Source organism: Sinocyclocheilus rhinocerous, unplaced genomic scaffold (assembly GCF_001515625.1).
Source record: "Sinocyclocheilus rhinocerous isolate Xijiao unplaced genomic scaffold, SAMN03320098_v1.1 scaffold677, whole genome shotgun sequence".
Taxonomy (NCBI): domain Eukaryota; kingdom Metazoa; phylum Chordata; class Actinopteri; order Cypriniformes; family Cyprinidae; genus Sinocyclocheilus; species Sinocyclocheilus rhinocerous.
Genome location: NW_015633185.1, coordinates 599906 through 626262, shown reverse-complemented (window position 1 = coordinate 626262; position 26357 = coordinate 599906). Strand labels below are relative to the sequence as shown.

At 38.7% G+C, this 26357-nt stretch overlaps 1 protein-coding gene across 2 annotated transcripts in view; it reads right to left on the bottom strand.

The window, feature by feature from the left end:
* adka (adenosine kinase a) overlaps positions 1-26357 on the bottom strand; it is a 163611-nt gene that overhangs the window by 100495 nt on the left and 36759 nt on the right. For both annotated transcript variants that reach the window (XM_016556754.1, XM_016556755.1), the window contains exon 4: positions 20725-20803. In XM_016556754.1, coding sequence (XP_016412240.1) covers positions 20725-20803 — 79 coding nt within the window. The remainder of the gene's footprint in view (positions 1-20724; positions 20804-26357) is intronic.

The following is a 26357-nucleotide window of genomic DNA, read 5'->3' as shown; positions in this document are numbered from 1 at the left end:
AAAAATTCGCTAGGTTTGTCAGTATGAATATTCTATGGAAAAAAGCCGCTAAAAGGGTGTGAAAGTTGCTAAATCTAGTGCTAAAGTCACGCTCGTGTGTGTGTGAAACACGGGAGCTGATGGCAGGGGGCGGTGGATATTTGTGGCGGTCAGTGTGGATATTGTGGATGAGTTCTTCTGTGTCATCACGTTCTATTAGTTCTACAGCTTCAGTTTCTGAACTTTCACGCTTAGTAACACATACAACTGTTCCCTCATCACAGTGCAACAGTGAAAACGGACCCCTTTCAAACAGTGTCGCGTTCCGAACGTTGTTTAAGCGACATACACCGGTATTGCGGTATTTTAAAATTCATATCATAACAAAAATAAACACCGGTATTCGGTATGTACCGGTATACCGCCCAGCACTATTTGACCCCATTTATTTTTCTTAATAAGTAGACTTATTGTGAATGATAAACGTGTATGTTTGTCTTTGTAATTGATCCATAACTTGTTCTTCCTCTGAAGCTACTAAGCTTAAAATGTTAATCAACAGCCAAATAGCTATTTGATAGGGTTGCTCCGATCGATCGGCCGGAGATCGGTATCGGCCGATAATCACATTTTATGATTTGATCGGTACTTACTACACGGCCGATCTCACGAACCGATCGCAATTTGATGACGTCAACATGTGACGACATACATGATGCGTGGGGACATAAATGATTTGGCGCCACAGTCATGTCATTGCCGGTGTGGAAATGCTATGACGTTTCGAGAAACAATGAAAAATTAGTTATTTGTCGTGTATGTTTTGCATGATGATATGATGAATGGATGGTTAATTTTTAACAGCAGATTAAACAGATTAAGCAGATTAAACAGCACATGTCTGTGACGTGTTACGGCTCCACGGGAACCGGAGCTGATCGCGGCCGCTCTAGTCAGTGCTTGTGTTTATACCATCCAGCCGCAGCACGTTTCTGAAGCGGCTCTCCGCGCTGCTTGGCTAAAAATAGTCTTTTGTGAATTGGCACCGCGTGGAGGACGGAACAAAACCTTGTCGGAGCCGTAAAGGATAACGGTAACATAACACGCTGATCGTGGGCTGCTTTTAAATGAACATTTATTTATAAAACAAAATATCTTCTTTGGCCATATTAGCCTACTCAATAGCATTAACACAGGCTTTACTTCTTTCAAACTTTATCTGGAATGTCACCGTTTCTGTCACTGCAACTTCCCGATCAGGCAAACGAACACACACACACACGCGCCTCGTTTTGATTTTTAATCGTGCAGTACGTGCTCATGTTTATTCAACGAAGCCTTTTGGAAAATCAGTCAGTTTTGATATTGTGGCGAGTGCCACAAATAAATAAAATGTATGGGAAACACATCCCACAGCACAACCACCTCAGCCCAACTTCAGTCTACTCATCACCTTAACTGCGTTTGTAGCCGGTGCCATAGCCAGACTGATAAACAAACACAGACCGGAAGTTAACTTCGGGCCAGGCGCATGCGCCCGATGAAACCGTCTAAAGCTTGAAGCATCAGAATCGGTATCGGCCGATCCCCATGACAAGAAATCGGTACTCAGTATCGGGTGCAAAAATCCTGATCGGAGCATCCCTACTATTTGATTATTTGGTTTTAGTGACCTCTCACATTCAGTCTGGCTCTTGTATGTAACGGGGCACGTTTTATCATCCAACAATTCTTGATGGATACAATCCTGCTCACTTGTGTCACATTACAGAAGTAAAATGGGCTGTAATCAGCAAATCACATTGACTTAAAGGACTTGTATTATTAATATATTAATTAAATGAAGTTATCTTGGCAGCCCTAAAACATTTGCAAAACTATTTTTCCCTACTTCGAACATTGCGCATAACGCGCTAAAAAAGGCAATCAGGCAGCAGTCTAAACTAAGACCCCCAGACCCTTACAAGCAACAAAACAGAAGCTCTTGTGGGAGGCAAAGCAGGTACAGAAGTAGCTCTGTACAGCAAAGGCAATACATCAAAACATGAGACAACACAGTAACACCTGTTCAGGGTGCACGCTACCATTTCTCTCTCACACACTCTCTTTTTAAAGACAAATATAGTTGCAATTGTAGCTTGTCACAGGGTGACCTGCTTCCTCAGCAGACCTCCTGTAGGTCTCCAGAGATGCTCTGGCACTGATCTCAGCACAGCTGCACCTCACCAATCTCAACCGCCAATCAAAATATGACCTTCCTTTTCAAGAGCACGCCGGAGATGCTCCTGTGTTCGCACACAACTACAGCTATTGCTATGCTAATTCCGGTCTAATTTCTCACCCCCCTTCTCTCCCTCCTCCTGTCACTTAGACAAACAGAGGTCGTCAAACATCCCAGAAAGCATGGCAGGCTCTCCCCGAGCGGCCTGACGATTTTTATGAATTATGGAGAGCGCTGAAAAGCATATTGCCTTCACTTTAATTAGGTCTGAGTGTGGAAGGCCATCTCTATGGGAAGCCTAAAGCAGCATGTAAGACAACTCCTCCTCTGTACTGTAATATCCCTGGGCACGAACGTCCACGCTACACTCTACGCTGGGTTACCAACATCTACAAATCGAGTAAATGGCTAAGGGGAGAGCAATTAATTTGTCCGACTGTTTCTTCTGGCTTCTAACAAGATGATCTTCTCAAAAAGATGCACATTCAAGCATATTTTGGAAAGTTTGATATAGTTTCAATGACAGTCCATAAGCAACACCAACTGAAGCATGTCTGCAACTAAACTCGACTTCGCAGAACAGTAATCTGAAGGCTAGTTGGACCCTGACCCAAGTAATTAATTAATAAATCATGTACAAGTCTTCATTAATAGCAATTTAAAGTAACTAGAGAAGAGTAAAACATAAGCACCATTCACAAGTCAAATTACTGGTAATTCAACTGGTATGTTAATGATGAGTCCGCGATGCGAGCAAGACGTATACGAGCAGACAGGTAAATCAGCATGATGTTAGCTGTGTTTATTAGTGCAAGCTAACAAGGCATGAATTTAACAGCACCACTATACTATAAAATGGCCTAGACAGACAAGCCGGGTGATTATATATAAAAAAAAATAAAAAGCTAACAGTTGGATTTTAAACATCTAATTGGCAGTGGAAACTTAGCCTTTATTGCCTGGGATGATACCAATCAAAACAATGGCAGCACGCATCACTTCACAGGTTAATGGCATGCAGGAGCAACATTTCTATAAAACTTGCAATTACCTTGACAGTTTATGCTCTGAAGGAGCCTGAAAACTCTGGCAGCCATCTTGTTTGCTGCTGCAAGCAGTCTGGTTGGAAAAATAAACTTTTCAATCTCATATGGAAATTATATTATTTCTGGGATGAAATGTGGCTCATAATCTGTAATATATAACTGCTTAACCAGCCTTAAAGGGAAAGTTCACCAAAAATTCTGTTATCATTTACCCACTCATGCCGTCCCAAACCTGTTTTACTTACTTCTGTGGAACACCACAAAAAGGAAATTTTGAATGCAGTTCACAGTTGTTGTTGTTTTTTTTTCAAATTTAGTTTGGACCCCACTGACTTTCATTATAGGGGGCTGTGTGGGAACAGTGAGACATTCAAAATATCTTTTGTGTTCCACAGAAGTCAGTCAGTCATTTACAGCTATAGGTTGGAATGACATTAGGTTGAGTAAATTATGTCATTTTCACTTTTGAGTGAACTACAGTATTCCTTTAAGATTTGAAGAGACATAAATAGATGTGGCAATTAAAAACGAGCTGAAGGAACTAAAATCAGATCTTTGCAAATGTTGAAAACAATTGATGTAAAATAAAAAATTTAACAATCTCAGAGTTCGAAACCAATTTACAGCAAACCATGGGTTCTCCAGAGGAAGCGCAGACTGCCAAAGCTGTAAATCGCTGTGCACAGGTGTGTGCAGTAATTCTTGGAGATGTGAGGCATGTGACAGTAGACAGGCGGACGGTGAAAGCAGAATCGACACTGGATGCTCATCTGAAGAATTACAGCCGCGGCTGGATCCCAAAGCCATTACACTGCATGCTGTGAAACGGTCACTCTCAACTCATGCCGAAAACACTGGCCAGGAAGTGCTTCACTTCAGGGATTCTGGTGTAGATGGAGATTTCTGAACATTCCTGTGGCTTCAAGATCATTTTTCAAAGCAAGAATGGATAGTCGAGTTCTTAAGTCATTGGTGCCACTAGTAACAGAGCCCTAGCCAGCCACTATGAGGAACTAAGTCAAGGTTCAAAGTTGTATTTGTCACATGCACGGTGCTACCCAGTAGAAAAAAATTTAGATTTTGATATGTTATAAAAATGTAATTTATTCCTGAGATGGAAAAGCTTAATCTACAGTCTTCAAATATCACGTGATCCGTCAGAAATCATTCTAAAATGCTGACTTGTGCTTCAGAAACACTTTTTGATTAATCGCAACATGAAAATTTGATACCGGCATATCCCTAATTTGATGATTAGAACGTTTAAAAGAACACAATTTATTTGAAATGTAAATATTTTGTAACCAATCCTTTGAACTGTAGTTCTAAACATTTATATATTGAGAGAGGGAGCGAGAGAGAGAGTGAGAGTGAGAGACATGCTCTTTTTCATCAGGATCTTTAATAAAAATCTGAATAGATAATAGTAAACATTAATCTATCCATCCATCTAGACAGGCAGACACTGTGACTCACACAATCTAATAATTTCTTTAAGACATCTCAAGCAAGGTCACAGACATTTGTATATAAAAGAACAGACTGAGTGATGTCACTAATTACGCAAACTTACAAAACATAAAAAAAATTTAAAAAGCAAGAGGAGGAAAAACTACAGATTTGTGATTTGTTTGGACACACTTAATGACAAGCAGAAACTGATCTGTAACAATGCAGCAGTAAATTGCAGCCTCCAGCCAGTTCTTTTACAGAGAATATTATGGCGATTAAAAACAGACTGAAAAATCCATCCCTGGTGGTCCTCTCAATAACATGGAGACATCATGACTCTTGCCAGCTTTGCTCTTGGAACCTGCCTGCTTCTAATTTCGCAGTAAGAACAGCTCATTTCTGGACAGGCCAAATTCATTCAGTCTTTTTGGTGGGGAGGTACATTCTCCTGTCATCTTGGGAAAACAGGGGCCTCTTTGATGAACTTCTGAGCAAAAACTTTACTTCATCTGCTACTCAACTGTCCAGTGTTTAAATAAACAACCAAAGAGCGCTTGCTTTAAAATCATATCTGGAAACAAGCTAAAGGATTGGGATTCTATTGTTCAGTTGGTAAAAATATTGTGCGCGACAGCACATAACATAAGCTTTACCTAACCTCATCCATCACTGCGCTTAAATACCCAGTAGAACGAAGCCCAACAGCACACTTCGACACTACAAAATTTATAGACAATAAGGGATAGAAAAGACATGAATCAGTACGTCAATCAGCACAAGCTGAGATGTTTTTATGAGTCAGACTTTAACGTCTCCATTCTCTTTAAATGTGACAACAAGTTTAATGCCAATAAAGGTTTATCTGATACTTCAACCATGACCTGGCACAGGCGGAAGCTATCTGCTAACTATGTGACTTCAAAAACTACCCTACAAACTAGAGTCAAGCAAGCCCTCAAAGGAGGAAGCAAAGCACTTAGGATAATGACCCAAATATTCCTGACATCACTCAGTGTGAAAGAACAGTAAAAGGACATTTTTTAGATCACAACTTCAGAACAGAAAAACAAAATGTTCTGGCTGGAAAGAGAGTGGAAAGATTTCGATTCCACACCATTTGGCAGACTTTTCTGGTTTAGTGGCATCCTATGAGCTCTAGCATCCAAAAGCCCAGCGCAGTAAGGCAGGCTGCAGCTCTGCGGGGAGCTTGAGCAAGCATGCAATGGTAAGAAGCAGACTGTTAGTATCTTGTCTGTCACCTGCTGTGTGTCACCAGGCTCCTGTCATTTCCCCCCATTCATTTTTCACAGTCACTCAACACTTAGACTCTCCATCTCCTCTATATACTCCTCCAATGCTGTCATTTTGGGAAGTGAAGCAGAACACGAAAAGACTGGTACTGACACTACCAGATACAAGGATGTGTTCATCATTTAAAATTTATATAACCTGTTTTTTCTGCTCTGCTCCAGCTGTTGTCAGAATGTGCTGGTGTTTGTGAGCTCTTCCATTTCAAAAGCTCTTTCTATATTAATTGTCAGATTGCCACATGACACAGTTGTAAACATGTTGGCACTGCTTCAAAATGCAAAATAATACATTAACAAGCACACTTTGTGTGGCTTTTATTTGTCATTGACTGTTCATAGTCAGCTACTTCATTGCATGTGACCTATATAAAAAAAAATTATGAAATAAATACATCTGTGCCATTAAATATTTTTGTGGAAACAGGATTGGATATTTTGATGAACAGAAAGTTCAAAACAACTGCATTCATTTGAAATAGAAATCTTGTGAAACATTATTAATACTACCACTTGTAATACTTGCTGAATAAAACTTAGTTTTCTTTCAAAAATATGGTAACACTTTAGTTTAGGAAACAACTAGTTGCTTATTAGCATGCATGTTGGTTGTTTATTAGTACACACATTAATTCCTTATTCTGCATGACTATATCATATATTACTATACCTAAACTTAACAACTACCTAACTAACAATTAATAAGCAGCAAATTACTTTTGTTGTATGTGGTAAGTGGATAAAGACTTTTTTTTTTTTATCATTTGTAAATGCACAGTGATTACACTCACAGTTTCTCAACAACAAAATATTTTAGAGCATAATTAGAACAATTTATATTCAACAAAGAAATGTATTCACTTTCCTTTCCCAGGCCTTGAAACCATAATATTAAAATTCCCTGATATTTCCAGGTTTTCCACGACCACAGGAACCCTGCATTAGTCATGAACGCCACAGGTGTCAACCTGAATCACTCAGATTTCTCATTTCATGAAATTCCAACTCCATTTAGATTCAAACATGACTGAAAGTGATGATGTCTGAGTGAGCAAGTTGTTTACCTATCCATTGGGTTGTTAATAGCAGTCCATTTCCAACAGTTTTCCAGCAACCCATTTGTGCAGACTGCCTGTATTTCGCTGCTGCCACCTCAGAAGGCAACAAGCTTAAATGACCTCAAGACACTTTTTCATGTCGTTTTATTTTTGTACCGTTGATTATTTTCCTCTTCAAACTTTTTTATAAATGCACTGCCTCCCTTGCCTCCCTGGAGAAAACATCTCTGCTTCAGACTATGAAACATTAAAATGAGCAAGCAGGTAAAAGACAGTAAGACAGAGGACACCTAGGGAAAAGAGGATGACAACCCTAAAAGATGACTTTCCATGTAATTGCTGTTCTTTCTCCTGGTCACATCTGTCATTGATTTTTATCTGGAGGCTTCCTCGGGACAGCATTAAGACTCCAGCAGAGCAAACATAAACAGGAGAGCGAATCTGGGGCTGGCGGGGAATGCACCGAAGCTTAAAAGGCCCAAGTGTCTTTTCATGTAGTCCAGCTAGCCTTTGTGCTACTGCCCGAGATCTTTCACATGACTTAAGGGGATTTTGGATGGATCTGGGAAGTCTGACGTGCTACTTTTCTTTATCAGTACAGTTACCGAGATCCATGGTACAGTTATTGTACCAATGGGCACGTAAATCGGAGTCTCAGTTTAGCCATAATGATGCTAGGGGAAAAACATAACACTACTTTACTTTTCAGATGTTCATCAAAAAGGACACTGATGTTGTGCTCCATTATAGACAAATAAACTGGAAGGAAGTGACTAATTTCCTGGACCAAGTCCTAAGATAGGAAGAAGGGGAAAAACACAACACTGACAATAGGATTTGCTGAGAGAGAAACACCAAGCAAGAGCTCTGCCTGTTCTATATCAGGAGCCGGTGCTGATGCCAAATGAACAGCTTTGTTAGTGCTCCAGTTATGAGACGGACTGGGGGCCCAGTGTTCAGCAAGGTGGCGTGTCATGAATATTGAACGGACGGCTAAAAAGCGCCTTATCCTCCAGAATAGGCCGGTGTTAAAGGACAAACAAGACCAGGCTGTGCTCTCTATAAGCTTTGTCCTCAAAGAGATCTGTAGCAATTTAGATTGCAAATGACTAATTCTGCCAGAAATAAAAGAGGGAGCAAAGTACACGGAGTTTGAGTGCGTTTGTTTGTGTGTGTGTGTGTGTGTGTGTGTGTGTGTGTGTGCGCGAGAATGAGAAAAGAGTTTCGTATTTCACCCTCAGGCCCCTAAACACACAGTTTATGTCCATATTTCCATATGTTGTTCAGAGGCTTGTGTCTCAAATGAATCTCCGATGCCTCCCTGGAGTACATAACATTAATCAACAAGCTTACTTATGAGGCGCTATTCACACGTTAAACCCCCACCGGCTAATGACGGCTCTGCAAGAGTAAATTAAGCAATATGGAAATCCATACAGCCCACAGCTTGTGAACTGTATCCCGCATATTATCGGTGGTTTAGTCAAGACATTGATTTTATATGTAGGTACATGATATGGAGCTGATTGTGTAACCACACACTGAACCGCACGGTTTTAGTACTGAATGAATGAGTGCTTTAATTAAGACCTGAGAAAGCTGCAGTCAATTTAATTCAGGGAGCGGTGAGAATTACAACCACACCACCAGTAAAGCCATTGACTAAATCTACTGACTGTTTCCTCAAAAGCTCATGTTGAGGTAAAACAGGATCTGGTTTTAAATCAAACCCTATTGGATTTTGTTAATAAATCTGTCATTTAAACACTACAAAGGTCTTTTTTAAGCTCCAGGCACGTCAACTCTAACAACCCATTATTTATATTTACGGTAGTCTATCTCCAACCAGTGGAGGGGTGTAGGGGTGTTCTTAAAGGGATAGTTCACCAAAATAAAATTTTCGTCATTGGTTACACAACCTTCGCTCACAAAACGCATCACTACTTCTATGATGAATGTTGACAAGTAGAACTATGACGAACATCAAAATTTATAGTGAATGATGACTTAAATGACTTAAAGTGAATGAAGTCTGTTCTTAACATAAAGCTTTCTTTTTGGGTAAATGTTTTAAAGATAGTTTAAATGGAACATTGAATACAGTATATTTGCATGAATTCTCAGATAATTAATTTCACTTTTATATCTACCATATATTACAAATGTTTTACAATATTTTATATATAATATTTTTATACATGAATACTTTTTATAATTTTTATAATACTTTATAATAATATTTACCATATATTACACTCCATTTCTTTTAAATTGATTATTGGCCAAATTACAAACAAATTGCAATTTAAAAGTCATATTTAAAGACTGATCTAGATAAGATTTTTAATGAGCACACATTGAAATCTTTACACTCCTAATTTATAAAAAAAATAATTATATATATATATATGAAGCTAAATGATACCCAGTACAATGCTAACTAAAAAGAAAAAACAAGTTTAACAAGGGCATGACAAGTTTGAGGTTCTACTTGAGCATTACAGCAAAAAAGGGGTAGATCGCATAACAGCATTTTCAAGCTTCATTTAGTCATTTCTGCCAACATAGCAGGACGCTGCAGTAAACCATAAACCACAAGCCTCAGCTGCATCCTTTATAGTCCATTTAGTGCTAAGTGAGATCTTCATATAATAACTTTAGATTATAAACACTGTTTAACAAGATCCATCACTCTGCAATGCATTAGCAAGACAGTTGCTCAATGCCATTTCTCAAACTAAACGTATGTTTTTCACTGATACCAAGACCATGTGCTTGCAAAAGGTTAACTATATTCTGAACGTGTTTTTGTGGGTGGGTGGGTGTGTATATATGCAAATGCTCACGCACAGTATGGCTTTGTTGGGAACAGTGAGAAAAGATCCTTTTCTGCCATTTTCCACATGCCTCATTGCTTCCTCCTAGTCTGAGCCCCCTTCTTTATTGTGATAGCAAGAAAATTAACAAAAGACAGAGTCTATTTATATCTCTCCCCACCAAGCCCTTCTTGGCAGTTGCCTGCAGTTAATCATTATTCATAATGCGGGGGAAGCGTCACCTTCACTATGTCACGTAACACTAAGTGCTGGAAGGATCTAAGAGTTCTGTGTTCATCACCATTTGTCACATCTGAACGCCTGCATCTATAAATACACATGGCATCTATGCATGTGCCACTTTGACCTTTCCACAATGTCCCCAGGCTTGACTCATCTCTGCTGCCTTTGTAACAACACCATGCTATATCGTGTAACATAAATGTCACACAATTACAGCATAGAGAATGCGGAACCAGATGCAGTAAATGGCACAATGTCACAATGCTATCCAGGGTCTGACTCCAAGGGCATGACAAGTGTCGTCCTGAACCTCTAATGGCGCTTTTCCACTGCATGGTCCGGCACGGTACGGCTCAGTATGGTTCACTTTTGGGGGGTTTTCCACTGGGTACAGTACCTGGTACCTGGTACTTTTTTAGTACCACCTCGGTTGAGGTTCCAAGTGAACCGTACCGTTACCAAAACGTGACATGTAAACTCTGCAGATCACGGATTGGCCGGAAAGAATCGTCACTACCCGTGTCACTGAACTTGCGACACAAACACAACAGAACCGCTAGATTTAAATCAGCACAGCCAGCGAAGGATCGAACGCAACTGTTTTGAACAAGCGCACCTTTTTTAACAACCAAAAAGTGGCTGTTTCGTTGTCTGTTGCGGAAGAACAGACGTTCCTCTCGTTGATAGCAGAGGAGCGGATCCAGCGAGAGCTTGATGGGGCGACGCGGAATAAAAAAAGTTATTCAGGAGTCGTGGTAATAGAGGCGGTGCAACTATAACGACATGTGAATAATCCCGCCCACTCTAAAGCGGTACTGAACTGCAGTGGAAACGCAAACCGAGCCGAGCCGTGCCGTACCGTACTGAGCCGTGCCGTACCACGCAGTGGAAAAGCGACTTAAATCAAAGGTCGGTAACCTTGGGCATATATGTAACCACTGAAACAAACAATTAGTTTATTTGTGAAATTCATTGTTAAGTGCGTTTGGCATGAATGTGTTTACATCATTGCGTTGTCTCTGGGATGTACAAAATGACACCTTTTCAAAACAGTAGTCAGTGGGCTGCACAGACTCAAAGTTTGAGGCTGCATTTATTTGATCAAAAATGCAGCAAAAAATATTGTGAACTATTATTACAATTATAAATAACTGTTTTCTATTTTAATATAATGTAAAGTGCAATTTATTCCTGTGATGGCAAAGCTGAATTTTCAGCAGCCATTACTCCAGTCTTCAGTGTCAAACATCAAATGAGAAATCATTTTAATATGTTGGTTTGGTGCTCAGGAAAAATTTCTTCATTAATTATAATATAATATTACTATTTAAATATAATATCATAAAATCTATAATATAAAAATATATTAATGTAAATACTGTGATATATATTCTTGGAGTAGAAAATACAAAAGAACCTTATTTGAAATAGAAAAACGCAGTGGATAGCTGGCCAATCACAGCACACCTCGCTTTTTCAGGCCGATGAGCTTTGTAAAAATCGACGTGTTTCAGAAAGGCAGGGCATAGAGGAGAAACAATAATATACAGTATGTGGAAAATAATGTGTTTTTTGAACCTTAAACCGCATAAACACATTTCATTACACCAAATACACAAAATAATGTTATTTTTAGCAACATCATATGACCCCTTTAAAAAGTCACTTTTGCTCAATTTAATGCATCTGTGATGAATAATAGTATCAATTTCTTTAAAAAATACTACTATTATATATATTTTCTTGATGTCACCAAGACCTGTAGACCTGTCAATAAATTACAGTATGTTAACTAGTCTGTTTATGACAAAATAGGTTATACAGTAACACTTTTTAATAATAATTTTAATTTTAAGAATTTTAAGAATAATTCTCACTATTAACTAGCATGCATATTACCAGCATATTGGCTGTATATTAGTACTTATAAAGCACATATTAATGCCTTATTCTGCATGGCCATATTTTAGACCCCTTAATCCTACCCAATAGTAAACAACTACCACCTTACTAACTACTAAGCAACACATTAGGAGTTTATTGAGGCAAAAATCATAGTTATTAGTTAGGTAATTGCGAGAATTGGACCTTAAAATTAAGTGTGACAGAAGGAACTAAATAAATTAGCAGATGCCACTCATTGACTAGTCGACCTTTGCGAGACAATTTTTTTTCCGCATAAGTATGTACTGCCTGTAGCGAGTGTAAGACGAGGTGAACTTTTTTTTTTTCTTTAAGTGAGAGATATTCTTTATAAAAGTTAAGACTGGTCCACGCCCTCCTAAAATGCCTCGTTTAAACACGCCCCCACGTCACGATGTGGGAAGATTTGCATAACACCGCCCAAATGTTCACGCAAAGAAAGACGGCGTAACTTTATTGTCGCTGCCACTGCCGCCTCCATGTTGTGGAGACACTGTGTGTTTCGTTGCGAAAGCGAAAATACGTTGTTTGGCCTTCCAAAAGAGGACACGACTAGAAATCAGTCGTTAAGTTGTATTTACAACACTGTTCCAGAACAGTTCAACCCAAATATTCAGATGTGTGCAGCGCATTTTATGGAGAACTGTTTCCTGATATAATTTTAATTTTAAGAATTTTAAGAATAATTCTCACTATTAACTAGCATGCATATTACCAGCATATTGGCTGTATATTAGTACTTATAAAGCACATATTAATGCCTTATTCTGCATGGCCATATTTTAGACCCCTTAATCCTACCCAATAGTAAACAACTACCACCTTACTAACTACTAAGCAACACATTAGGAGTTTATTGAGGCAAAAATCATAGTTATTAGTTAGGTAATTGCGAGAATTGGACCTTAAAATTAAGTGTGACAGAAGGAACTAAATAAATTAGCAGATGCCACTCATTGACTAGTCGACCTTTGCGAGACAATTTTTTTTCCGCATAAGTATGTACTGCCTGTAGCGAGTGTAAGACGAGGTGAACTTTTTTTTTTTCTTTAAGTGAAACCATACTGAATGGATTTATAGGTCACATAAATAAAGCCCAAGACTAAGAACAGTGTGGAAAACAGTGTATCACCTACCCTTTTAGACTATGAGGTCTTGAGATAAGACAAGAGCACTCTGATAAACGAGAGCGCTCGAAGAGAATTGGGAGCCCCTGCTGGGAGGCCGGTGGACTGATCAAACCAAAGATTAGAGCTGTTATGATCTACTCTGCTCTCCGACTCCCTATGAGGCACAAATGGTGAAATATTAGCTGAGACACAGCACATGTGCTCCAGCCACAGACAGGGCAGTCAACAATGGTACAGTCTAGAGTATCCGCCCCTTCACGCTTCCAGTAAACAATGTTTGGGTGGAAGGAAGAGGAAAGGTGTGATTTCACAAGAATCCTGCTAAAGCTCACCGTCAGCATTTGGGTGTAACTGCTCTGGCCTCACGAGAACCGCAGAGCTTCCCGTGCAAGACGGAAATGGATGCCAGTCCGCTGCTCTCCAGATTTTAGTCTAGTTTTAGTCGAAGAAAACCTGAAGTATTTTAGTCTAGTTTTAGTCAATGAAAACTTGACATTTTAGCAATAAGATTATTATTAATTAACCGTACAGCAGTATTCATTTTGGCAGCCATTTTTTATTTAGTCTTAGTCTTACTCAAATTTACTTTTTAGTTATCATATTTAGACAAACTTGTCCTATTTTTGTTTATTCAATGAAATGTATGAGCATTTTAGTCAGGTTTTTTAGTCAATTAAATATTAGTCACATTTTCGTCATTTGTATAATGGTTAAACTGATATAAAAAAAAAAATTCTCAAAATTATAATCGTAATGACTGTCGGCAATTGAGAAATTTACTTTAGTAAGCACAAATCAATAGAATGTGGACACATACATGGTGTATTTTATCTAGTGTACTGATTTATTATGTTATATTGTAATGCTATATATATATATATATACTGTATATATATAAAAACATTTCTGTGCCCCTCACTTCTGAAATGATGGATATCAATAGAATGTGGACACATACATGGTGTATTTTACCTCATCTAGTGTACTGATTTATTATAGGCTTTTTATTAAATAAATTAACACCAAAGACTTATGCAATCTCTCTCTGTATACATTATGAAAACAGCTAAAACAAACGAAGAATATTATAACAGTGAAATTCCAAGTAATTCCACTAATTCCATAATTGCAATAGTCTATTTCTCTATTAAAACAACAGCGATTGAGTAAGTGTGTTTATTCAGCGATCACAATCGCAAACAATATAGTGAGAGCTCATGACAGAACACTGGCCGGCTGAATGACGCTTTCATTTAGATCGCTAAACTCCAGCTTGTTTGTTTTTCAGATCATCTGCGCTTCCGCAATGAGAAGCGTGCGTGTGCGCATGGTTGCCAGATTGCTTAAAATAAGCAAAACACACCGGGCAGAAAATGCATCAATTTAACAGCGAAGCTCTGATTCGGGGATTGAAACTCTTGATATCTGGCAACCGCAATCATGAGAGCTCGCGTAGTAGAAGGCGTGTAGAGCAGTCTGCAATAACATTTTGTCTCCTTTTTTGACGAAAATAAAAAGAGGTTTTTGTTAAAGTTTTTATCTTTTTGAATACATTTTAGTCTCGTCTTATTTTGTCAACGAAATTGCATGTTGATATAGTCATAGTTATCGTTTATTGACCTTATTGTCGTCTTGTCTTAGTCATGGGAAAAAAGCTCGTCAACGAACATTTTTCGTCATAGTCTTGGTTAACGAAATTAACACTACAGTCAACAACAGTAGTCTAGAGTATCCACCCCTACACGCTTCCAGTAAACAACGTTTGAGTGGAAGGAAAAGAAAAGGTGTGATTTCACAAGAATTCTGCTAAAGCTCACCCTCAGCATTTGGGTGTAACCTGTGTAAACTGTTCTGGTCTCACGAGAAACGCACCGCTTCCTGTGCAAGACGGAAATGGATGCCAGTCCACTGCTCTCCAGGAATGCAAAAGGTGAGTCTGTTACGCTTTTCTTTTGCAGGGCGCTTAATTGTCTGTGACCCTTCATCAACTCAGGAAGGAAATAAACTGTTCTTGGCAGCGCAGTTGTCAGAGAAGCTGGCGCTTTTGAATGTTAACATTCAATTATCCTTCTGTCGAGAAACGGAGGAGCATGCTTAATGATGGGGCTGTTTTCGGCTTCACACTGCACATCATCTCCAAAACCTGCAGGTATTTAGCAATCATTAATCAGACAACCTCCCTGTGCTCAAAGTACATTAAACATTCCCTCTGCAGAAATCCAGAAGAATGAGGAGGATTTCACACTTGCACGTATATAAATCCTCAATCGCATACAGGGAGGTATTGAGAAGTTTTTCTACTTTCATTCTCTCCATTGTGAATATCGGACACAGATGTTGCGGCCATTCACCGTGGAGAGTTTAGTGTTCCCTGGTATGTGTCTTGTTAATCTCATGAGCCTTCAGAGCTTTCAAACTTTCCTTTCTTTTGCACTAAAATTTTCTTTCGTCTAAACGTTTCCCACTGCCAAGTTTGATACACGTGTAACATTTGCCATTTTCCTCCCCTTTCCACTGAGACTAGCTCTTCCATGAAAGACAAAAAATATATATAAACTCTTTATCGAGACAGGTCAGATGGACACACAAGAGACTTTTTTTTCCAAAGGAAAGCAAAGAAGTCAGTCAAGTCAAACATGAGGTCATGGAACGTTTCGTCTTCTAGTCTGATGTCTGGTTCTAGGCACCAACTTTTCCCCAATTTAAGTTTCCATGCAAAAAATATGAACTGGGAAAGGCCTTTGTGTGCTGAAGAGAGCTAAGTGATTTTCTTCACAGAAGAGTTCCAACTACAGAGTGCACATGTGTTTCCAATAAAAGAGTCCGGTTTGAGTCCAAGGTTGGGCCCCCTCACCACTTTGAAAAAGAATCTGTGAAGGCACCATGAGCCAGCGACAAATAGAAAAAAGGAGAACAGAAGAAGTTGAGGAAAGAAAGGTTGCAGAAGCAAATATATCTTTTTGCTTGCTTGCTTGCATTTGTTCACCCAAAAATGAAAACTGTCATTAGTTCACCCTCATGTCATTCCAATCCTGTATGGACTTTCTCCTACAAAACACAAAAGAAAATATTTTGAAGAATGTTCGTAACCAAACAGTTTTGGTGAACTGATGTAACTATTATATCTAGAATTCCAGAAAAAAAAAAAAAAAAAAAAAAAGACATTTTAAAAAAAATATCTTCTTTTGTGTTCCAAAGAATAAAGAAAGTCATTTATCTTTGGAATGACATGAGGGTAAGCAAATGATGACAATTTTCATTTTTAGGTGAACCCTTTAATATGAAACACCAATTATATTACACTTATGATGTTAGAAGTTGCTTTCAAAAATGTCAATTTTTAGATAATTAACCTTATTAAGACTCTCAATATCTGCCTGAAACACTATGCATGTGCTCAAAAGTGGCAACTGTTCAAAGCTGTAGGCCTCTCGAGCTCTAGAGGAGTAATTTAACCTCCCAATGGAGGCAGCACCTAACAACTGCTCTCTCTGTTAGTAAGTGTCAGCCTCTTCCCCTCTCAAACTCTCCGTTGCTCAAGGGGCCGCACCAGGGGTGCACATGTAATGGAGCCGAGTCTCTGATCACAGTGCAGAAGAATGCTTGGGGAACATTGTATATACAGTGGAGGAGAGTGTGATTCTCTGCCCTGGCTTTGATGTCTGGGGCTGTAGAGCAGTGCTGCTGCGTTCTCTTTGCAGTGCTATATAAAGAGAATGGGAGATCGTTACTTTCTGCAGGTGAGTCTTCATCTGTGAAAATCCTGTGGGGCAGAGTGGTGCCTGTTAGACTAAGACTATATGTCTCCTGCACAAATTTACCAATTCAGACACATCAAAAGAACCATCCGGGGAGGCTTAGAGCTGAACCATTAATAGATTTATATTGACATCCTAGGCTTTATATAAGAATGAGGAATGTATGCAGTAACAGAATGAAATGTCTTAAAGGGATAGTTCAGACAAAATAAATATTCTGTCATCACTTATTCACCTGTATGCTGTTCCAAACCCATATGACTTACTTTCAATCTGTGCAACACAAAAAGACAAATTCTAAAGAATATGCTTGTTGCTCTTTCCATATGATTAATGGAAAGAAGAAAAACGGAAAACGAATGGGGACTAGGGTTGCAAAGGGGTGGAAAATTTCCAGTAAATTTCTGTAAACTTAAAATTCCCTGGAATATTCCAAAAAATCCTGGAACGTTTCCAAAATTTCTGGAATGTTTCCGAAATTTACTGGAAACTTTCCACCTTTTTGCAACCCTAGTGGGGACTAGAGCTGTCAAACTTTAAAAAGCATCATAAATGTATCATTTAAATTTTCATTTCAATATTTTCCAAAGCTATTAGATAGGTTTGTGTGACAAACAAATGAAAAGTTAAGTTGTAAAACCAGATCAGCCTGGTGCGTGCCATGAATCATTGAGAATGACTCCATAAACTGAATCAACTAATTCATTGAAAAGTTCTCATTCAAAATAATGACTGAATCATTCAGAATCATTTCACAAACGGAATCAAATTATTAATTGATAAGATCTTAATTAAAAAAAAATGCTTCATTAACAATTCAGATATCTCTACTTGACTCATCAACTGTTATGAAGGAGATCCAAGCCAGAATTTAAGATTTTTAGTGAACAACTTTTTTTTTGTCAATAACAATTTTAGTCTATTTCTTACACAAAGATATCAAATGGCTTTAAAATACTTTAAATATAGTGCACAATTCATGTATTTTTGTCATTTTGAAGTTTGACAGTCCCATTATTCCAACTTTTGCGTTCCACAGCAAATCATACATGAAGGTGAGTGAACTGTGAGTGATTGGATCTTTAAGAAAGACTCTTTGGGGAATGTGTTTTTGCTGTGTGTTTCTCTGGAGCGTACAAATGGAAGGATGAGAAAGGAGAGGGGATAAGTTGGCAAAAAAAAAGGTGATCCGTTTGATTTCATGGTCTCAGGAAGAGCAGAGAAGAAGAGAGAAAAGGTGATGTAGAGTAAGCGAGATAGCTCTGCCTCTCCAATGACTGGTTGTTCTTGTGTAAATGGTCTACCTATCTTGGTCAGGTATTGGGAGTGGAACATGCTCCCTCCCACGTCTGCCAAGCAGTGCCCGAGGCTGAGAGCAGCCTCCGATTGGAGCACCTCATCTCCACATGGGCGCTTTGATGTACGCGCACAAGACAGCCCATGTCATTGCGTTTGAAAGCTCTCGTTTTCCGCGACACTGACACAGGTTGCGTTGCTCCTGGCGATCCAGGTGCTGCCATGTGTTAATCTCAGAGGCCTGGTTCCGCATCAAGCTTCCCTTCTTACGTGAAACGGCTTTGAAGAGCTGTCTGATCAAACCACTGCTTAACAACCCACATATCACTGGGAGCCTTCGTAACTACCGCCGCTTCAAATGGGCACAAGTTTAACCGACTCGGTTATCTGCGACGGCAGGTGAAGAGCTGGAAGATAGCGCAGACATCCTCGCAAGGATGTTTACAGCAAATCCTGTTAAGCAAAATAAATGTTGGAACACAGCAGAAAAAGAAAGACTTAAATTAAGAATGATTTCTCTATGTCCTTTCCGGCTGTATTCGGGTCATAACAAATGTGCCTGACAACACAAGGAGTCAGACAGTAAAGTATTGAAATCACATTTGCTTGCACTGGCAGTTTCCCAAATGATTATCCACAGTCTTACCTCATCACACACCAAGGTCTGTATTTCATGGTGATAGATGCAATGCGTGTGAAAGTCTCTGCAGCCTAATGCATCTGTAGATTTGGATGCTTGAGCATCATCAGAAAATTCCATGTGTCTGTTTAGATGATATACATCTAAATAACTCCTGTATTTGAGGTCTTAAAAATGTTGATGTCTGCAGCCACCTGCAAAAGTACACAGCAGTACTGGACATGTGCTGGAGGAATCAATCTCGGTCTAGTTGGGCCCTGAGGGCAACAAGGCCATCTGAGCAGATCTCATTGTCTGCTGTGACAGCACCCTACCGGACCATCAGGGACTTAAGATTATTTCTGTTGTTGGCCTTAAAATATATCACACAAATAAAATATCCCACTCAGACGTGAAGCATCATGATTTGGGAATACCCAGAAAGAGTTTGAAAAACAATATTTAGACTTTCTGGAAACACTCTAATCCAAGAATGGCTGCGGTCTAGGCCAGCTAAAGTCAAGGACTGAAAAGATCTTAAGATAACGGTCTCTCGTTTGGGCTATAAATCAGGGAGATGCATCCAACTTTAAATCTTGCTGTGTCTGATGTAACAAATATAAACCTGTAAAACTGGAATAAAAATGGACCCAAAAAAGATAAATATACTGCATGCAGCATGTTCTTAAAAGTTAAACTGTGAAAGAATTACTGTGTACAAGTCTCATCCCTGACATTATTCTCACAAAAATGAGATGGTTTTATGATACATTTCTTGTGTACAGCAATTACCAGAGCTCAAGGTAAAACTCCACCAAAAGTAACATACTTTACCCACATATTATCAAACACGTTTCATGACGTTTTCACACGTTTCATAATTTTCTAATATAGAATGTTTATCTAGTTGAGTTTACTGTCTCTACAGACACTGTAGTGACCAATAACTGTCAGATATCTTAGCCATCTCAGATGTGAGTGAGAACATATGTAGCTAACAAATTTTTACCATTTTAAAATAAATAAATGAATTAAAATACATATTATTTTTAAATAATTAAATAATAATAATAATAAATCAACATTGAATTATAACACTCCAGAATGCACTTCAAACCTTGAGAAACAAAAATCTAAACACATCAAAATCTACCAAGGAAGAAGATTGTAGATAACTACAAAATGTAACACAGGGACTATAAATAAATAGATTCTAGATAACTACAAAATGTAACACAGGGACTATAAATAAATAAATAAATAAATAAAAAACTCTAATGTTTTATTGTTATTATATCTTATGCATTATTTACAGCTAAAAAAAATGTACAGCTAAAAAATATTTTATTTGATTTTATTCTGGTACACCCATAATTATTCAGGATTAAGAATTCTTCTCAATGATTGAAGTATTATAAATATCCATGTGTCCTTTTTATATGGTTAGTAAAAATATGCCCATATAAGGAGATAAAAAAAATATTCCTAACAATCATTGCAAATATAGACTCTTTATGTTCATTTATGACATATCGCAAACAGACAAGCATCTGACATCTTGACCTTTAGACCTCTGCTGAGGAACTAGATGCACTAAACTTTTTTAATTAAATACGTTAGCATTTTTATTTTAATCTTTGTGGTTTTTACAGACATCCTAGTTGAGCACTTTAGACCACAGAGGATGTACAAAACCACCTGTCCATCTGAGGGAGATGCATGTGTATGATGCATTTGGCAGACGTTTTTATCCAAAGCAACTTACATTGCATTCAAGCTATACATTTTATCCGTTGCTGCATTCTCTAGGAATTCACGACCTTGTCATTGCTAGCACTGCATGCATTAAATACTGGCTACAGCTTTGAGCACCAACCTGTGCGACTTTTACAGAGTTCTGAGTGGCACCTCCAGCGTGATATTCAACCTTGAATTTCTTGACTATCTCTTCAAACCTAAGAGAGAGAGAGAGAGAGAGAGAGAGAGAGAGAGAGAATGAAAAAAGGATTGCATTAAAAAAAAAGCTTTATGCATGCACACAGAATTAAAAGCAATAGATATATATGGTGAGACTTTTGATGACACTGAAACAAGGGTGTTTTATTTTTAACACAGGCCTTGTCCAGAGTACAATCACAAGATCACCCAGTGGAGATGCATCGAGAACAGGAAACCTCAGACACTGTAAACAGGAAACAGAGGACTTGAATCTTTGTGCCACAGGGCAGTGAGATTTCTGAGAAAGTGTGCGTGTACTGTACTTCTGCAAGCATCTCTCAGCGTGTGACATGTGCACACATACACACACAAAAGACCCACACAAAGACCTGCCCCATGTCTGGACATTATTACAGAGAAAAGCATCCACCACAAACCTGTCTGTGCAACAGATTTTAACAGCATGCAAATAGTCTGAGTCACTGAAGGACGTGACCTCCCATGGCCTCTGCAGTCCAAACATGAGCATAAAACCACACACACCCCGAGCTCCTCTCCACACAACAACGATGTCTGAAGCTGATATTCATCCAGTATTCAAGAACCATCTGACATGCTCAAATGATGACAAACACGGTTACACTGATATTAAACAATATTTTCATGCAGTGAATCCAGGGGCAGCTGTTGCTACGGGAAGTAGGACTCTTCTCTGCGCCAAATGAACATCATGATTGAAATCTGTCAGCTATTTTTACAAATCTACCTGGAATTTTCAAATGAATTTCAGTGGCGATACCTACAGTAACATGCTGCCACATTCATTAACATATGGCTTTTTAAAAGCAAATTAGGATTAAACTCTCAAAGCAAATTCTTGTACTTTAGAGACACTACTAAAAAGTGCTATATAGAAAAATGTTTTGATTTCACCAACAATAATAAATCAAAAGAATAGACTGACTAGTCACATTAACAATAAAAATAGCCAAACAGAAAGGCTTATTAAATCTGTGTTCATGCTAAATGTAAAGTTGTGGTTTTGTACATGCTTGTAATAATAACTAGTTCAACATTTCCTAAAGAAAATGTGAGTGCAGCGGTGTTGTGTGTGGTTGCCAGAGCATTGCTATGTGGTTGCTAGGGTGTTTTGGGTGGTTGCTTAGTGGCATAAGTCAAAAAAAGTCATTCTTGTCTACATCTGCTCCAGAGGTGAAACAATGGCGGACTGATGACAGCTCACTCAGGGTGGGTCTAAGGTAAGACACCAGTCCAGTCGGTGCTGAAACGCTACTGTCGATCAAACTATCGTGGGAGGGGCCTGTATGTGTGACGCCACACAGACAGGCATTTGAGATCGGCTCAATTTGAGAAAAGGGTAAAGATTTTAGTAGATAAAAAAAAAAACACTTGGTGGATTTTTATCATTATAGGGTGGTTGTGTACACACACTGCCAACACATTTCAGTTCAAACAACTTGTAAAAGTGCATGTAGCATCGGATGACCCCTTTAAATAGGTGTGGCTCTCAATGACACAATTTGTGCTCTTATGAACGGACGGCACTGATGTACTGAGCGCACAGAGACACAAGCGCACAAAAGCAGCACTGCACAGTGCCTCATGAAAAGCTTATGTTCCATTAGAAAAGAGTGGCCTTCGGGCACTGAATGGGCCACCGCTGGCTCCCAGCACTTCCTCTGGGAGGAGGGTCAGCTCTCCCACGGATCTGTCACTCCTCTTGTGACACTGTCAGAGGGGAAAAGCCCATCAAGCAACACTTCATATCCAGCCAAGGAGCAGGAAGAAGCAGCGGGGGGTCGGTTTCAGCGAAGGGGGATCTCTCATAACTACACATTTAAGTACTTCCTTTAGCAACAGGAGCTCTGCACACTTGGCAACAAAAGGCTCAGGCTGGAGATGGCTGGCATGTCGAGGCTCTTCAAGATGCTGCCCAACAACAAATGCACCGGTTTCTCACTCCAGCTCGTCTTCAGCCTTTTGAAGCATTTGTAAACAGTGGAGTGACACCTCCTGAGAGCATAATCACATGCGTCTTCCTCCTGTGTGCCTGTGAGAGATGCCTCTTAAAGGGAACGCTCACCTAAAAATTTAAATTGTCTTAATCACCTACATGCCATTCCGATTTCCGAAGTCCAAGTTGATCTTTTCTATAAAATTAAAGAACCTAAAGCATCATAAAAGTCATTAATACGACTTCATAAATTTTGTATTGTACACAATAGCTTTGTGTGAGTAACAGAACAAAATACTGGTCACAGAAAAATTACACCATTGCAAAGGTCTAAAATGTACAACCATTTTATTTCATTGATAATTTATTTATTTAGTTGTTTTATGCCATGTAAGCACCTATGGCTATTTTTAATGGAAAAAATAGGGTCAAATCTGCTTTAAAATGTATTAAAATATTTAAATTAAACACATTAATGGACCTATTTAAAAGTAGATAGATATACACAATTTAAATACAGAAAGATATTGTAAGATATTGTAAATCTATGTAAAGGTTTTTAGGTGCACTCTTAAAGATTTTTATGATTAAGTTTTTTTGTTGACACTTTAAATCTACACTTCCACTCAAAAGTTTAGGGACAGTAAGATTTAAGACATTAATACTTAGCAGGGCTCCAGACTTAACATTTGAGAGCAGTGGCACCAGCGCCACTAAGTTCTACAGATGGTGGCGCCTGGAGCAGATTTGGTAGCGCTGGGGGTGGTGTGCGGGAGTATTAAAATATAGATCATTTAATTATAAAATTACTATTGTTTTGCATTAATAAGTGCAGTTAGTAATAATATTACATGTTAATTTCTTGTTTATTTTTCTTTTGTTTATTGTTTATAGAGATTTGACAGTAAAGTACTAAGCTTGAGTTAAGATGCATACAAAAAAATTTTTTTAACAGTAACAGGTGCAAAATCTAATTTTTATATAGAAAATGTATACATTCCACCCTTATTAAATGTACCATTATTCTTCTAGTATATGGAACTGATCAACTTCAATGATTGTGTGAGATTTAGTAGCACATTGAAGAAAAGTTTGTTTTTCAAGGCACTTTGTGACTTTTCTTTCTTCATACACAAAAAAAGTGTAAAATTCTGACAAAATCTGATTTCTTGATGATTTGATATTTTATAATAGTGATTTTATAATTTCAAAATATAGAGAAAAAGTAGAAATAAATGACAATAATAATGACTGGTTTCCTGACTTATGTCAGCGCTGTTTATAACCTTATCATTGTGTGGTGAATTCAAACGCTTCTCACTAGATCTCGCAGCAGTGTTGCATTTGTGCAGTAACAGTGTCGCGAAATCAACTTTGGCTCCCGAGTAAAGCTGAGCTCGGACCAGTTTGTTTGCGTCGCGGTCCGAGCTGATAAACGGTCCGCGCTGCGCAGCTGAAACGCAGCGTGGTTTAGTTTCGCTTTCGTTTCATTTGATGTTTCTCGATTGCAACAAATGTCAGTGCTTATGAGTTGGACAACGCGGTGGTCGCCTAAGTGCGACCGCTCACAAAAATTAGTCGCAGCGGCAGAAAAAATGGTCGCAAAAGCAGGGGCGGTTCTAGGGGGGGGCCGAGGGGGGCCAGTGCCCCCTTGTCAACAAGCTTGGCCCCCGCTCTGGCCCCCCTAAATTTGGAATCATATCACACAAAATAATATTGGGGGCAATGTGCAGTTTGTCCTGTGGGTGGCAGTAATGGAAAAAAGTAAAACATCACCAGCTGCTAGTGGCGCAGAGCCAGACACGGTTTTTACAGCGCTGCGCATTAAAATCAATCACACACCAATTCTGTTGAGCTTATAAATGCAGCTGCTAATCAGAGGCGTTTAGATGAGTCATCGCCGAAACGCCAGTGTTTTGTACAGTGTGCGCGCTCGCTGACTGAATTCTGCTCTCTGGCGAATTTTCTCATCATAAACTTATTAGAATTATCAACAGTTGTGCAGCCAAATATTTTTAAGTTACGCCTTCTTTCTTTGCGTGAACGTTTCATCGGCGTTATGCAAATCTTCCCACAGAGCGACGTAGGTATGTGGGGGCGTGCTAGAACGAGCCGTTTTAGGAGGGTGTGGCTGACTCTTAATTTTTATAAAGAATATCTCTTTGGATTTGAGACTTTAGTCTTTGCAACTTTACAGATCTTCTTTATGCACCAAGAGCTTGTAACACTCCAAAGAGAAAGGAACAATTGAAATCGCATCATATGACCCCTTTAAGACAACAATCTACCAAAATCTCATCATACTGGATAGGTGGTTGAGAAGAAAAGAAAAGATTTTGTAGATGACCTGTGTGTTTTTTTTCCCTTCCCTCTCTCTCTCTCTCTCTGTTTTGCCATTTATATGAGTTTGGTTTACTTTTAGAGGAAACCAGGACAAAAAGCATGATTATTACACTTTTTGGGAGACACAAGAAATTAATAGGAAAATAAATACTATTTCAATGTGAATATTTCCTATGAAATATTAGATATTATTATTAAAATCTGACTAATTATTACTCCCATTATTACACTTCTTTTTTCAACATGCTGTCCCAACACTACATTAATATGCAAATTAGACACAGTGTATAGATACAATGTGTTTATTTTTTTTACACTCATATTGCATAAAGCAATATATATTAAATTTATAGTGTCCACAAAGCTTCCCCCCCCCCCCCCCTTTTTTTTCTTTCTATTTTTTTGGGACATTTTGGAGCCATTATAAATCACCACCTACTTTCATTGTAATGTAAAGACACACTCAAACATTCTGCTTAACATCTCATTTTGTGTTTCACGGAAAAAAGAAAATACATGTTTGTAATGAACTTTAAGACTTTGGTGCATCAAAAATAGTGGAAAAAACAAATAAAATATTAAGCATTAGACAGAAAAGAACCAAATGGAGATTTCTGTTTCACACGGCAAAGTTCACTGAAGTTTACTTAACCATGGCGCCCGTTTACAAACGTCTTGGTATCAGGTCGTAACAATTAAAGCGTTTTTCCAACATTCCCGTGCAGCCCAGGTCAGGGCTGAGTGAAGAGGCCGTCAGCGCCCCCTGTCTGGAGCACAGGACCCTGAACTCTTCATAGCGTGGGAACAATATACACACTTCCTCGGCCTACAGAAAAAAAATACTAACCATTCTGACCACAGTGCGTGGGACTGAGCTAAGCAAGTCAAACCACGAGCATACGCACACACAAACACATTACCCTTTACACACAAGAAAAAAACTCTTGCACTTTGTGCTTCACTGGAGAACACATCTTAGTTATGGCCTGAAATTGGTCAGGAGAAGAACTCTGGATGGGAGATTTGCCACAGCACCTTAGTGTAGGGTTACAGTCAGAGCACATACACAACCCACCCACACACACTCACTCGTCCCTCAGAGAAAAACTGAGCACATACATTGAGAAAACTCACAATAAGAATACTAAGAGAGGCAAGGAACATACATGTGAGCACTATTGATTGAAAAAGGTGCTATTCAGAACTGTTTACTACCTCAGCAAAGGAAAAAAGCAGTCTACCTCACAGCAAGA